Raw genomic sequence first — 16,587 nt, forward strand, 5'->3', positions numbered from 1 at the left:
TTCCCAGTAAGTTTGTACCGATGTATACTTCCACCTGCAGTGTAGGTAGTTTCTATGTCCTGCATTAGATTTTGCTTAACTGCTGGTATTGTCAGGTCTTAATCCTTGACTAGTAATGTCTTGGTGCATGCATTGTCTACATTACTAGTAAATCGGTTGCTGCTCAACCAGCTGTTCTATTTACATCCTTTGTATAGTTGTCTATGCAATACTAGAATTTTTTCATATTGATATGTATATTTTATGTATTCTGGATACTGATATATGCATTGCTTACATATACATTGCAAATGTCTTATAGTTTATGGCTTATTATCAGCTTTGCTTATGGTTTCCTTTATTGTGGAGTAATGGCTAAAGAATTTAGTTTAGATTAACCATATTTTTTTTCTTTAAGGTTTGTGCTTTCTTTGTCTTATTTGAAAAGTTTTTCCCTATCCTAAAGTCATGATATTCTCCTATATGTTCTTCTAAAACTTAAGAATTTTGTTTTTCACATTTAGGTCTTTAATCCTCTTGTAATTAACTTTTTTGGATGGTGTGGGGAAGAACCATTATTTTATAACCAATATTTTTTTTTTTTTTTTTTTTTTTTTTAGATAATTATTTTTTATTGAAGGGTAGTTGACACACAGTATTACATTACATTAGTTTCAGGTGTACAACACAGTGATTCAACATTTATATACATGATAATTCTAAGTACCAGCTATCACCATACCAAGTTGTTACAATATTTTGACTATATTCCTTATGCTATACATTACATCCCGGTTGCTTATTTATTTCACAATTGGAAGTGTGTACTTTTTCTTGGTTGTTGTTGTGAGGGCATCTCTCATATTTATTGATCAAATGGTTGTTAACAACAATAAAATTCTGTATAGGGGAGTCAATGCTCAATGCACAATCATTAATCCACCCCAAGCCTAATTTTCGTCAGTCTCCAATCTTCTGAAGCATAACGAACAAGTTCTTACATGGAGAACAATTTCTTACATAGTGAATAAGTTACATGGTGAACAGTACAAGGGCAGTCATCACAGAAACTTTTGGTTTTGCTCATGCATTATGAACTATAAACAGTCAGTTCAAATATGAATACACATTTGATTTTTATACTTGATTTATATGTGGATACCACATTTCTCTCTTTATTATTTTTAATAAGATGCTGAAGTGGTAGGTAGATACAACATAAAGGTAGAAAACATAGTTTAGTGTTGTAAGAGAGCAAATGTAGATGATCAGGTGTGTGCCTGTAGACTATGTGTTAATCCAAGCTAGACAAGGGCAATAAAACATCCACATATGCAGAAGATTTCTCTCAGAACAGGGGGGGTGAGGTTCTAAGCCTCACCTCTGTTGATCCCCAATTTCTCACCTGATGACCCCCCAGCGACTGTGCCTGTCTTAGGTTGTTCCTCCCTTGAGGAATCTTACCCGTCTCTGGCTAACCAGTCATCTTCCGGGGCCACACAGGGAAATGTTAAGTTGGTAAGTGAGAGAGAAGCCTTATTGTTTGAAATGGTTAGCTTTTTATTTCTTTGCATATTTATGCCCTGTGGCTTCTATGCCCAGCATTTGTCTTGAGTTATCTTTACCACTTGGAGGAGTTATGATACTCGGTAAATTTGATATGAGGCACGAATTCTATTTAAGAATTCGTTGTAATTAGGAAGGAAGAAGAAAAGCTATAGAAGTAGCAGGCGGGAGAAAACATGGGAAGATTGATTATTTCTTTGACATATCTTCTTGTAGAGTAACTTCAGCATGTATATATTTTAAGCTACTACTTAAATTGCGCACACACATTAACATAATAGGAGTATAGTTACATAACCAAAGCATACCTGTAATTACCAGCCATCTCCAGTGAAACCAAGAAAACCAGTTAGGCACCCTAGGCATTTGTGAAAACTTATCAATGATATGATGGTTATTATCTAACTGAATTTGAATAGTTTGAGAAAAATCAGACAAATTAAAACAACCCATTCCTGGGCACTGTTCACATCCCATATGTTCTTTTAACAGTAAATAGTCTGTAGTTGTAAGATTTTGGAGCGCTACAATTTGCACTTCTCCTAATTCTTGGTTGAGTTCCAACAGTATAGATCCAGTCAAATTTGTTGTTTTACTGTATGCACAGGCCAGCTTAGATATCTCCTTCATTCCCATGGCAAGTCCAGGAGCTGGTGGGATGAGTGCATCTACAGCTGTAGCAGTGCGTGGATCTTTGTTGGGGTTTTTTGATGATCATCTTCTGGCATGAGTCTTCCCGAGAGTGCTGATGTTGGAAGTTCTCTTTCATATCGTTTCTTAGTTCATTTTCGGGGTAGCCAAATTAGGCTTTGATCCTCTGTATAAACACAAACAGACCCTTTGCCTACACTTTTATATGTCCTTTATATTATTGTGTAGAACTCATTAGAGGTCACCACATAGGAACTGCATTTTTTTTTTTTTTAATCATTAATCTACACTTACATGACGAATACTTACGAATACTTTGTTTACTAGGCTCTCCCCTATACCAGGTCCCCCCTATATACTCCTTTACAGTCACTGTCCATCAGCGTAGCAACCTGTTGTAGAATCACTACTTGTCTTCTCTGTGTTGTACAGCCCTCCCCTTTCTCCCACCCCGCTATGGATGCTAATCTTAATACCCCCCTACTTCTCCCCCCCTTATCCCTCCCTACCCACCCATCCTCCCCAGTCCCTTTCCCTTTGGTACCTGTTAGTCCATTCTTGAGTTCTGTGATTCTGCTGCTGTTTTGTTCCTTCAGTTTTTCCTTTGTTCTTATATTCCACAGATGAGTGAAATCATTTGGTATTTCTCTTTCTCTGCTTGGCTTGTTTCACTGAGCAAAATACCCTCCAGCTCCATCCATGTTGCTGCAAATGGTTGGATTTGCCCTTTTCTTATGGCTGAGTAGTATTCCATTGTGTATATGTACCACATCTTCTTTATCCATTCATCTATCGATGGACATTTAGGTTGCTTCCAATTCTTGGCTATTGTAAATAGTGCTGCGATAAACATAGGGGTGCACTGATCTTTCTCATACTTGATTGCTGCATTCTTAGGGTAAATTCCTAGGAGTGCAATTCCTGGGTCAAATGGTAAGTCTGTTTTGAGCATTTTGATGTACCTCCATACTGCTTTCCACAATGGTTGAACAAGTTTACATTCCCACCAGCAGTGTAGGAGGGTTCCCCTTTCTCCACAGCCTCGCCAACATTTGTTGTTGTTTGTCTTTTGGATGGCAGCCATCCTTACTGGTGTGAGGTGATACCTCATTGTAGTTTTAATTTGCATTTCTCTGATAATTAGCGATGTGGAGCATCTTTTCATGTGTCTGTTGGCCATCTGTATTTCTTTTTTGGAGAACCGTCTGTTCAGTTCCTTTGCCCATTTTTTAATTGGGTTATTTGTTTTTTGTTTGTTGAGGCGTGTGAGCTCTTTATATATTCTGGACGTCAAGCCTTTATCGGATGTGTCATTTTCAAAGATATTCTCCCATACTGTAGGGTTTCTTTTTGTTCTATTGATGGTGTCTTTTGCTGTACAGAAGCTTTTCAGCTTAATATAGTCCCACTTGTTCATTTTTGCTGTTGTTTTCCTTGCCCGGGGAGATATGTTCAAGAAGAGGTCACTCATGTTTATGTCTAAGAGGTTTGTGCCTATGTTTTCTTCCAAGAGTTTAATGGTTTCATGACTTACATTCAGGTCTTTGATCCATTTTGAGTTTACTTTTGTATATGGGGTTAGACGATGGTCCAGTTTCATTCTCCTACATGTAGCTGTCCAGTTTTGCCAGCACCATCTGTTGAAGAGACTGTCATTTCGCCATTGTATGTCCATGGCTCCTTTATCAAATATTAATTGACCATATATGTCTGAGTTAATGTCTGGATTCTCTAGTCTGTTCCATTGGTCTGTGGCTCTGTTCTTGTGCCAGTACCAAATTGTCTTGATTACTATGGCTTTATAATAGAGCTTGAAGTTGGGGAGTGAGATCCCCCCTACTTTATTCTTCTTTCTCAGGATTGCTTTGGCTATTCGGGGTCTTTGGTGGTTCCATATGAATTTTTGAATTATTTGATCCAGTTCATTGAAGAATGTTGCTGGTAGTTTCATAGGGATTGCATCAAATCTGTATATTGCTTTGGGCAGGATGGCCATTTTGACGATATTAATTCTTCCTAGCCATGAGCATGGGATGCGTTTCCATCTGTTAGTGTCCCCTTTAATTTCTTTTAAGAGTGACTTGTAGTTTTCAGAATATAAGTCTTTCACTTCTTTGGTTAGGTTTATTCCTAGGTATTTTATTTTTTTTGATGCAATTGTGAATGGAGTTGTTTTCCTGATTTCTCTTTCTGTTGGTTCATTGTTGGTATATAGGAAAGCCACAGATTTCTGTGTGTTGATTTTGTATCCTGCAACTTTGCTGTATTCCGATATCAGTTCTAGTAGTTCTGGGGTGGAGTCTTTAGGGTTTTTTATGTACAGTATCATGTCATCTGCAAATAGTGACAGTTTGACTTCTTCTTTGCCAATCTGGATTCCTTGTATTTTTTTGTTTTGTCTGATTGCCGTGGCTAGGACCTCTAGTACAATGTTAAATAACAGTGGGGAGAGTGGGCATCCCTGTCTAGTTCCCGATCTCAGCGGAAATGCTTTCAGCTTCTCGCTATTCAATATAATGTTGGCTGTGGGTTTTTCATAGATGGCCTTTATTATGTTGAGGTACTTGCCCTCTATTCCCATTTTGCTGAGAGTTTTTATCATGAATGGATGTTGAACTTTGTCAAATGCTTTTTCAGCATCTATGGAGATGATCATGTGGTTTTTGTCTTTCTTTTTGTTGATGTGGTGGATGATATTGATGGACTTTCGAATGTTGTGCCATCCTTGCATCCCTGGGATGAATCCCACTTGGTCATGGTGTACGATGGTTTTGATGTATTTTTGAATTCGGTTTGCTAAAATTTTGTTGAGTATTTTTGCGTCTACGTTCATCAGGGATATTGGTCTATAGTTTTCTTTTTTGGTGGTGTCTTTGCCTGGTTTTGGTATTAGGGTGATGTTAGCTTCATAGAATGAGTTTGGGAGTATCCCCTCCTCTTCTATTTCTTGGAAAACTTTAAGGAGAATGGGTATTATGTCTTCCCTGTATGTCTGATAAAATTCCGAGGTAAATCCATCTGGCCCGGGGGTTTTGTTCTTTGGTAGTTTTTTGATTACCGCTTCAATTTCGTTGCTGGTAATTGGTCTGTTTAGATTTTCTGTTTCTTTTTGGGTCAGTCTTGGAAGGTTGTATTTTTCTAGGAAGTTGTCCATTTCTCCTAGGTTTCCCAGCTTGTTAGCATATAGGTTTTCATAGTAGTCTCTAATAATTCTTTGTATTTCTGCGGGATCTGTTGTGATTTTTCCTTTCTCATTTCTGATACTGTTGATTTGTGTTGACTCTCTTTTCCTCTTAATAAGTCTGGCTAGAGGCTTATCTATTTTGTTTATTTTCTCGAAGAACCAGCTCTTGGTTTCATTGATTTTTGCTATTGTTTTATTCTTCTCAATTTTATTTATTTCTTCTCTGATCTTTATTATGTCCCTCCTTCTGCTGACCTTAGGCCTCATTTGTTCTTCTTTTTCCAATTTTGATAGTTGTGACATTAGACCGTTCATTTGGGATTGCTCTTCCTTTTTTAAATATGCTTGGAGTGCTATATACTTTCCTCTTAAGACTGCTTTTGCTGCGTCCCACAGAAGTTGGGGCTTAGTGTTGTTGTTGTCATTTGTTTCCATATATTGCTGGATCTCCATTTTGATTTGGTCATTGATCCATTGATTATTTAGGAGCGTGTTGTTTAGCCTCCATGTGTTTGTGAGCCTTTTTGCTTTCTTTGAACAGTTTATTTCTAGTTTAATGCCTTTGTGGTCTGAAAAGTTGGTTGGTAGGATTTCAATCTTTTGGAATTTACTGAGGCTCTTTTTGTGTCCTAGTATGTGGTCTATTCTGGAGAATGTTCCATGTGCACTTGAGAAGAACGTGTATCCTGTTGCTTTTGGATGTAGAGTTCTGTAGATGTCTATTAGGTCCATCTGTTCTAGTGTGTTGTTCAGTGCCTCTGTGTCCTTACTTATTTTCTGTCTGGTGGATCGGTCCTTTGGAGTGAGTGGTGTGTTGAAGTCTCCTAGAATGAATGCATTGCATTCTATTTCCTCCTTTAGTTCTGTTAATATTTGTTTCAGGTATGTTGGTGCTCCTGTATTGGGTGCATATATATTTATAATGGTTATATCCTCTTGATGGACTGAGCCCTTTATCATTATGTAATGTCCTTCTTTGTCTTTTGTTACTTTCTTTATTTTGAAGTCTGTTTTGTCTGATACCAGAATTGCAACACCTGCTTTCTTCTCTCTGTTGTTTGCTTGAAATATCTTTTTCCATCCCTTGACTTTAAGTCTGTGCGCGTCTTTGGGTTTGAGGTGAGTCTCTTGTAAGCAGCATATGGATGGATCTTGCTTTTTTATCCATTCTATTACTCTGTGTCTTTTGATTGGTGCATTCAGTCCATTTACATTTAGGGTGATTATTGAAAGGTATGAATTTATTGCCATTGCAGGCTTTAAGTTTGTGGTTACCAAAGGTTTAGGGTTAGCTTCTTTACTGTCTTACTGTCTAACTTAACTCGCTTGTTGAGCTATTATAAACACAATCTGATGATTCTTTATTTCTCTCCCTTCTTATTCCTCCTCCTCCCTTCTTCATATGTTGGGTGTTTTGTTGTGTGCTCTTTTTAGGAGTGCTCCCATCTAGAGCAGTCCCTGTAGGATGCCCTGTAGAGGTGGTTTGTGGGAGGCAAATTCCCTCAACTTTTGCTTGTCTGGGAATTGTTTAATCCCTCCTTCATATTTAAATGATATTCGTGCTGGATACAGTAGTCTTGGTTCGAGGCCCTTCTGTTTCATTGCATTAAGTATATCATGCCATTCTCTTCTGGCCTGTAGGGTTTCTGTTGAGAAGTCTGATGATAGCCTGATGGGTTTTCCTTTGTAGGTAACCTTTTTTTTCTCTCTGGCTGCTTGTAATACTTTGTCCTTGTCTTTGATCTTTGCCATTTTAATTATTATGTGTCTTGGTGTTGCCCTCCTTGGATCCCTTGTCATGGGAGTTCTGTGTACCTCTGTGGTCTGCGAGGCCATTTCTTCCCCTAGTTTGGGGAAATTTTCAGCAATTATTTCTTCAAAGACATTTTCTATCCCCTTTTCTCTCTCTACTTCTTCTGGAATGCCTATGATTCTTAAATTATTTCTTTTATATTGATCACTCAGCTCTCTTAAAATTCTTTCATTCCTGGAGATCCTTTTATCTCTCTCTGCATCAGCTTCTCTGCGTTCCTGTTCTCTGTTTTCTAGTCCATTAATGGTCTCTTGCATCTCGTCCATTCTGTTTTGAAGTCCTTCCAGAGCTTGTTTTATTTCTGAATTCTCCTTCCTTAGTTCTTGCATATTTCTCTGCAAGTCCATCAGCATGGTTATGACTTTTGTTTTGAATTCTTTTTCAGGTAGACTGGCTAAATCTATCTCCCCAGATTCCTTCTCAGGGGAAGATGTAGCAGATGCCGAAGCTGTCTGGGTTAGTCTTGTCTGAATCATATTTTTTTGCCTTTTCATGTTGACAGGTGCTATTGACTGTCAGCTGGGAGGGCCAAAATTTTCACTTACTACTGGCCTTTCTTTACTGGGGCAACTGCGACCCCTAGTGGCTTGTGTTGGGTAATTGCGTGTAGAGTGGGTCTTTGTGTCTTGCCTGGCCGGAAGGGAGAAATTTCCCTTTCTGTGGGCGGAATTTGTCTCAGGCTGCTTCTCTGCTTTCGCAGCGCCCGGTGGGGTGATGGATGGGGGGGCTGCTTGACTGTTTGCCTCCGTGAGGGGTCTCAGAGCTGTTGCCCAGGGGGTTAGTGCACCCGGTTTTCCCTGTAATTTCCAGCTGCTGTACTGTGACCTGGGTTGTTTCCGTCAAGCTGTTAAGTCCCTGTCCCTTTAAGACTTTCAAAAAAGCCCCCGCTTTTCTTTGTCACAGGGGCATCAGCTTCAGCACCCGCTCTGAGGTCTACCCCCTGTTCTCCCAGTATCCAGGGCCCCCTGGGCATATACTGTGTCTGCGCTCTGGCCCGGATGGCTGGGGCTGGGTGTTCGGCAGTCCTGGGCTCCGTCTCCCTCCCGCTCTGCCTATTGTTCTCCCGCCGGGAGCTGGGGGGAGGGGCGCTCGGGTCCCGCGGGGCCGGGGCTTGTATCTTACCCCCTTCGCGAGGCGCTGGGTTCTCGCTGGTGTAGCTGCAGTCTGGCCACTGTCCTGCGTCTTCTGGTCTCTCTTTTAGGGCTAGTTGTGTTTGTTGTATTTTCAAAAGTATATATGTTTTTGGGAGGAGATTCCCACTGTCCTACTCACGCCGCCATGTTGGCTCCGCCTGTTTATAACCAATATTAATGATTCTCTTTCTGAACTCTGTTCTGCTTCTCTGGTCTATTTGTCCCTGTGCCAATTTAGTTAGTATAATATAAAAAGAAGTCTTTATCACCTTGCTAATATTCTGAATTGCTTGGTTGTCCTTGGGTTTTCCTCTCTCCATATGAATTTTTGGATTAGTTTGTGCCAGCTCACCAAAAACAGTTACCAGGATTTTGATGGACAATTAAATTTGTATATATATTTGGGAAGGCTTTATATATCTTATGCTGTTTAGCCCATCCACACAAGTGATGTCCCTTCTACTTTTGCAGTTCTTCTTTACTGTCCTTCAATAATGTCTTATAAATTCCTCCTTGTAATGGTCTTGTTCTGTTTATTTTTAGAAGACTTACAATTTTTGTTTATAATTTCATTTTCTAATTGGTTTTCACTGGGGAAAATTCGAGTTTTAAAAAATTCATCAAAATATAATGTGTGTACAGAAAAGTGCACAAGAGTATATATTACAAAGAATCACAGAGTAAACATGTTTTTGTAACCATTCCTCAAGTAAAGAAAGAACACTTTACCATACCTTACAATCCCAATTACTGTTCCCATCTTCCTTTCAAAAAGTAATGATTTCCTTGGTTTGGTTTTGCTCATTTTTAGCTTTACATAACTAAAATTATACACTATGGTTTCTTTAGTAATTGTCGTCTTTTGCTCAGTGTAATACTTGAGATTCATCTATGTAATGTGTGAAGCTGTAATTTCATTTTCATTCCTGTAATATTCCACTGTAAGATTATTCTGCTTTATCCATTCTACTGTTGATGAACATTTGTTCTTTTTCCAGTTTTGACCTGTGATGAATAATAAGAGCTTTCATGTTCATGCCTTTTGTTGTCCCTGTACATAAATTTCTGTTGAGTATATACCCAGGAGCAATATTGCTGTGTGAGTGGATATGCTTATGTTCAAATTCTGGCAGATCCTGCCAAACAGTTTTCCAAAAGATACCAATCTGCAGCCCCATCAGCAGTGTATGCATTATTGGCTCCATATTCTTGCCTATATCTTTTATATTTTGTCCATTCTGGTAGGTGTTTAGTAGTTTCTAATTGTGATTTTAATTTGCATTTCTCATATGACTGTTGAGACTGAGAATCTTTCTATATGCTTCTTAGTAATTTGGCTGTCATTTTATAAAGTGCTTATTAAATTTCCTGCCCTTTTTCTATTGAGTTGTTTCATAATTTTCATACTTATTTTTAGAAATACGTTATATATTTTTACTGGTAACATTGTGGTAATCTTCTCCTAGTCTGTGGCTTGCCTTTCTAGTCTCAGTAATATCTCTTGATGAACAGAAATTTCTTAATTTTAAGGTAGTATACTTTATCAGTCTTTTCATTATGTTTTCTGTGTCCAATTTTGAAGGTATTGAAGCTAGTCTCCCAAGTAAGTCTTCCAGATTTGCAGTTTGCAGCACAGTAGTCATTAGCTACATGTGGCTGTTGAGCACTTGAAATGTGTCTAGTCTGAATTAAGATGTTCTATAAGTGTAAGACATACATGGCATATTTAAAGACATAGTATTAAAAAAGGGAATGTAAAAATCTCAGTTTTTATATTGATTATGTTGAAATAATATTTTGGGTATAGTGAGTTAAATAAAATATAGTATGAAAATGATTTTCACCTGTTTATTCTAGAAAACTTTAAAATTACATAATTGGATCATACTGTATTCCTATACTCTATAAGTGAGCAGTACAGTAGAACTTTAGGTGATGAATATGTTCCCATCTCCACTGTCCACTATAATAGCTATGAACTACAGTTGACTATTGACTGTTTTAAATGTACCTAGGATGATTGAGAAGCTGAACTTTTAATTTAATTGTAGTTAGTTTAAATTTAAGTAGCCACATGTGACTAGTGGCTACTATATTGGACAACACAGTCTGGATACTTTATTGCTCCAAATATTGTTTTATATTTAGGTTTACAATCTGTAATTGACTTTTATGTATGGTGTGGGGTGGGGATTAGGTTTTACTTTTTCTTCTATATGGAAATCTAGTTGTTCAAGCACCAAGAGAAAGGAATCTTTCCTAATTTTAGACTCTATTTTGTTTCTTTGGTATATTTATTTCTTCTCACACCAAATACCATACCGTCTTTAGTAACTGGTAGACCAAGTGCTCCTATATTGTTCTTCAAGAGTGTCTTGACTATTCTTTGACATTTTTGTTTCCACATAAATATCAAAAATACCTTATCAATTTTTTCAGAAAATAACCTCTGGGATTTTGATTGGAATTACATTGGACATATAACTCATTCAGTCATGAGCATGATAATAGCCATCCATTCATTTGGGTTATTTATTTTTTTAAATGTGTGATTTTTTTTTTTAATGTATAGGTCTTGCACATCTTTTGTTAGATTTATTCCTAGCTATTTGCTATTGCAAATGATACTGTATTTTAATTTCATTTTCTATTTATTGCTGGATAAATAGAAATCAAAATTGATTTTAAGTTACTGTTCTTATATCCAGCAACTGAACTAAGTTAATTTATTAATTCTTAAAATTCTTTTGGATTTCCTACACAACAAATCCTGCCATTCATGAATGGTGACTATTTCATTTTTTTCTGATTCTTACATTTTATCATTTTATTTCATCATCTTGTGTTGCATTTACCAGGATCTCCAGAGCAGGGGTCAGTTAACTTTTTTGTAAAAGACCGGATAGGAAAGAAGCCAGCAATTCTTGTATAAAGGTATAGACTCTTGAAATGTGCCTATAGGGAGTCAGAATGATCTTACAGATGAGTCTTGAGCAATTTGTATTAATTCAAAGGGCTGTACATTATTTCAATAAATCACAAGGGGACATTTTTTATAGGGCATTGGAGAAGAATGATTCATAGTCATGAAATAAATGGAGTATAACATTAGGCTAATGTATTGGTAACTGATGGAGAGTTTGTTTTTGAATGTGCCTAAGTGTGAACTAATTATTGCCTCTCTCTTTAAATCCCTTTAGGAAAAATAGAAATGAAGGTACATATGCACACAAAATTTTGCCTCATTTGTTTGCTGACATTTATTTTCCATCACTGCCATCACTGCCACGAAGAACATGACCACGGCTCTGAAGAGCATCACCGACACCACTGTGGGACGACAGAATCGGAGTCAAGCAAGTTTTCAGTGCTGGATGCTGAAAATGAAAAAAAATACTACATTGAAAAACTTTTTGATCGTTATGGTGAAAATGGAAGATTATCCTTTTTTGGTCTGGAGAAACTCTTAACAAACTTGGGCCTTGGAGAGATAAAAGTAGTAGAGATTAATCATGAGGATCTTGGCCATGATCATGTTTCTCACTTAGATATTTTGGCAGTTCAAGAGGGAAAGCATTTTCACTCGCATAACCACCAGCATTCCCATGATCATTTAAATACAGAAAATCAAACTGTGACCAGTGTATCAACAAAAAGAAACCATAAGTGCGATCCAGAGAAAGAGACCATTGAAGTGTCTGTCACATCCAGTGATAAACATATGCGTGACCATAGTCATCGCTCATGTCGCCACCGTTTACATCATCACCTCGATCGTAACACTACTCGCCATCTTCCTAATGATTCCGTCACTCACAGCGAGCATGGGGAGCCTAGCCATGAACCTTCAACGGAGACCAATAAAACACAAGAACAATCGGAAAGTAAGCTGTTGAAAGGAAAGAAGAAGAGAAAAGGGAAGAAAACTAATGAAAATTTTGAGGTTGTTACACCAGGTTTTCAAGTCCCTAACCATGATCAGGGTGAACAGTATGTGCACAATCGGGTCCACAAACCTCATCGTGCACATAACCCAGGTCATTCTCATGTACATCTTCCAGAACATCATGGTCATGATCCTGGTCATGGACACCAAGACCTTGATGCTGATAATGAAGGTGAACTTCGTCATGCTAGAAAGCGAGAAGTACCACATGTTAAAAAAAGTGCAATTTATTCAGCTGCTAGTCACAAAGATCATAACGAAGATAACCGCCAACATGAGGTGAGTATAAAAACAGGGTTGCTCCATAATTCTCAGATAACCATGGAGCATTTTAGATAAAAGAAGTAATAGTGGAGAAGAGTGAGTCATATTCAAGTTTATTTATAGATAATTTTCCTGAACAAAAGACATTAAGGAATCAAAGTCAGATTAAAGGTTGTTCTCTGGACTTTCACTTGTTTTGTTTGTTTTCACATTTGGGTTCCTTAATTCTAAATGTTTAAAAGTTGTTAGAAAATATATCCCTTATTTTCATTCCTTATTTTACTCTCTTGTTTATGACTTGTTTTGATTCCCAAGTTAGTTTACATGTTGTTTCTGTTTTCTGGTTTCTAGATATTTGAAAAATCGAAGCTTTCTTTGTTCAATTTGTCCTCTTGGGAAGTGACTAGACAGTTTATTTTTCATAATTATTAACTTACTGAATTAACAAGAAATGGTACCCAGTTATTGCTCTGGCTCCAAAGTGGGGTATTTTTCATATTTGGTAAATTTGTTTTTTTCTGTGTCATTTTGTGATAGGGCTTATTTGGTCATGATAGTCTTTTCTCACACCTTTGACAGATTTAGGATTAATACAAAAAGATAAACAACAATTGGGAACTCCTATAGTTGTGTGAATGGTTGTGTTTTTCTTCTAAATTTTTTTATGCTTTTTTGAATTCTTTCATATTTGATTGGTTCCTGGATGCTTTTTTAAACTGTTCACCTAAACACCTTTTTTTTGTTTCATTAAAGGTATATCAACATCCTTGTTTCTTCTAATTTTTAGCACTGTTATTAAAGTTTAGATGTTGAATTTTTTCATGTGTATAAAAAACAGCACCATCTAATGTGGAAAATACCTCACCCTTTGCTGTTCCTGTCTCTATTACTAAAGCATGTTTCACATCTCCATAGATATCTTTGTGTTTCTTCCCCAGATAAATCATGAGATACTTGTTCTTTGGTAGTTATAAACATTGATACAGAAATAACTTATTTTAAGATCTTGGTGTACTTGCAGAGAAATAGTTCATTTTTACTATGGACAATATCCTGAAATCTTCAGTTGATAATAGTAACTAGGCATTATGCCAGTTGTTACTGTAAAATATTAGTAAAATAAAATGTTAGTAAAATACTACTCTTTGTCTAAGACTTGTGGTGTCTGCATCATCAGACCTGTTATTTTATGTCCTCAGAGGCCTGATGCATACTGGGAATTTTCTCAAGATTTCTGGAAATGTTCTCTGCACTGGATAGGGTAGTACCTCTTGTTAATACTTGAGAAGAATCTGGGTTTTTTTATACCATAGACAGAATAATGAGGCAGCAAGTCAATAAACCAGCATTCAATCAGAGTATGTGTGAAAAAGAGGCAGAACCATCTCCACCGCCTTAATTTGGTTTATTTAAATTTTTTTATTGACGTATAGTCAGTATACAATCTTCTTTTGGTTTCAAGTTTACAACACAGTGGTTCAGCAGTTACCCACAGTATTAAATTCTCATTCTAATTAGTGTAGTTACTGCGTCAACATAGGAAGATGTTACAGAAGCATTGGCTATATATATTTTCCATGCTGCCCTACCATCCCTGTGACTGACTTATATTATGAGAGAGAATTTTTCAGCCCTTTCATCTCCCTTATCCACCCCAACCTGTCCCCCATGGTAACCACCAGTCACTTCTCAGTGTCTACAAGGCTACTGCTGTTTGTTTGTCTTGTTTTGTTTTTTCCATAAATAAATGATATTATATGGTATTTGTATTTCTCCACCTGGCTAATTTCACTTAGCATAATACCCTCTAGGTCCATCCATGTTCTTGGAACTGGCAGGATTTCTTTTTTTTTTAATGGCTGAATAATATTCTATTGTGTATATGTACCACATCTTTATCCATTTATCTATTGATGGACATTTCATTTGCTTTCATATCTTGGCTATTGTAATTAATGCAGCTATAAACATAGGGATGCATATATCTTTCAAATCAGGTATTTTGTTTTCTTAGGGTGAGTTCCTAGTAGTGGAATTACTGAGTCATATGGTATTTCTCTTTTTAATTTTTTTGAGGAACCTCCCTGTGCATTCCACAGTGGCTGCTCCACTTTACATTCCCATCAACAGTGTAGGAAGGTTCCTCTGTTGCCTTAATTTTAGATATTTGTTTTTACTATATGATGGGCCTATGCTTGTTTTCTGCTTTGCTTTGTTTTGTTTTTAAAGTATCAGTGTATGAAGCTACCTTTTTTTCATCTTCAGTTTTAGCACTGAGCTAGAATTACCCAATAATATTCTCTTGGGTTATCTTACACAGTGAAAAATACCTGTTACAGTATGTTTTAATATAAAGTTACTAAAGTACTCTAAATCTATTTAATGCTTTCACAAATAAGAATTTTGAGTGATTGAATATTGCACTTTAACTAAGGAAGTGATTTTTCTCCTCACCTTTTAAGAATATAAGTCATTTCAACGGCAGGAAGTCTTTATCTTTCATGTGTTACAGTGGAAAATGGCTAAAATCTATAAGAAGCCCTGGGTAATCAAGTTTAATATATTCCTATTATAAATTCCTATCAAAAAGCTTTATTTGTAAAAGATATCTATGTATTACAGATTATTTTCAAATAATATTTAGAATATTTTTATTTCTTTTTCTGCAAATCTTCTTAAAATACTCTTTTACTTAATTTGTTTTATTAATTTCCTTGCAGTGTTTGAACGTCACTCAGTTGTTAAAATACTATGGTCATGGTGCCAACTCTCCAATCTCACCTGATCTATTTACATACCTTTGCCCTGCTTTGTTATATCAGATCGACAGCAGACTTTGTATTGAACATTTTGACAGACTTTTAGTTGAAGATTTAAATAAGGATAAAAATCAGGTTCCTGAAGATAAAGCAAACTTAAGGGCCTCAGGTAAGAAAGATTTGTTTTTCTCCTCAAAATAGGCTCTGTATTTATTTTTTTAATGTAGTTGAATTGGAAAGTAATTCAGATTTATTGTGTTCTTTTTGGTGACTTTCAATGTGTTTTAATGATGCTTAAAATGGTATATATTTTAAAAAGATTGGGGGAGGACAAGAGGCACAATACATTTTATCTCTTCCAGCATTACAGAGGAAAATTTTTCTATAGAGCGAGAACTAGATTTAAAAGGATATATAAGTTTGTGAAACATGGATCCTTCTTTGGGCAAATAAATAATGGGGCCCCTAATTAAAGTTACTGGGTGTTAGAACTACTTTTAGCAGAGTTGAGGGCCTTGGTGAAAGGCTAAGGTTTTTAAATTTTTAAGGAAGTAAAAGGGAAAGGCAGTGTGGTTAAACACTAGAAAGGTCTCAGAAATGCAGTGATCAGCACATGAGCGTCCTCACGGGTCTGCTTCTACAGAGCCCCAGCTAAGGTCAAACCAAAACCATTTTTACACTTTTCTTTCGGCTCTTTTTCATCGTATTCAGCTGACTAGATAACTGCAACTTGATGTTAACAGGTACTTCCCACTTAATATTCCCAAAATAGCTACCTCACACAGTTTGTTCCTGTTACTGAATCCCAAAAAACATTACAATTCATTTTTTTTAAATAAAATTTGAAAACCTTTGCCTTTTCTTCTTATGTTGTTTGTTTTCATTTCCTTTTTTCCCTTTGTATAATGAATCATCAAGTTCAATGGAATCTTCTCTTAAATATCTTCTATCTCTGTCCATTCTGTCTTTAACTTCAGTTCAGGTCCTTATTGGTTCTTTATTGAATTGTTGAAATAACTTCATAACCTCCCTTACCTGTGTTCTTACCCCCTTGTAAGGTCATCCTGAGCACTTATGCTAGACCTATCTTTCTAAATGCAGATGAGATTTTCTGACAGTTTTTTTCTTTTTAATGATAGCTAACATTTAGTTAATACATTATGTTTTTAATTATTAACAAACATATGTTGCAAACATTATTCTAAATTTATTTATTCATCACAACAGTCCTTTGAGATGATAACTTTCCCAAGGTCTCAGAGCTAGTAAGTTAGATAGGTATTAGGATTCAA

General features: G+C 36.5%; 1 protein-coding gene across 3 annotated transcripts in view; it reads left to right on the forward strand.

Annotated features, from left to right (window-relative positions):
• The window catches only part of SLC39A10 (solute carrier family 39 member 10), a 184,398-nt gene that overhangs the window by 128,135 nt on the left and 39,676 nt on the right, over positions 1 to 16,587 (forward strand). For all 3 annotated transcript variants that reach the window (XM_036927901.2, XM_057503727.1, XM_036927898.2), the window contains exons 2-3: positions 11,527 to 12,551; positions 15,257 to 15,464. In XM_036927901.2, coding sequence (XP_036783796.2) covers positions 11,538 to 12,551; positions 15,257 to 15,464 — 1,222 coding nt within the window. In that variant the 5' untranslated portion in view covers positions 11,527 to 11,537. The remainder of the gene's footprint in view (positions 1 to 11,526; positions 12,552 to 15,256; positions 15,465 to 16,587) is intronic.

This window comes from Manis pentadactyla, chromosome 6, assembly GCF_030020395.1.
Source record: "Manis pentadactyla isolate mManPen7 chromosome 6, mManPen7.hap1, whole genome shotgun sequence".
NCBI lineage: Eukaryota > Metazoa > Chordata > Mammalia > Pholidota > Manidae > Manis > Manis pentadactyla.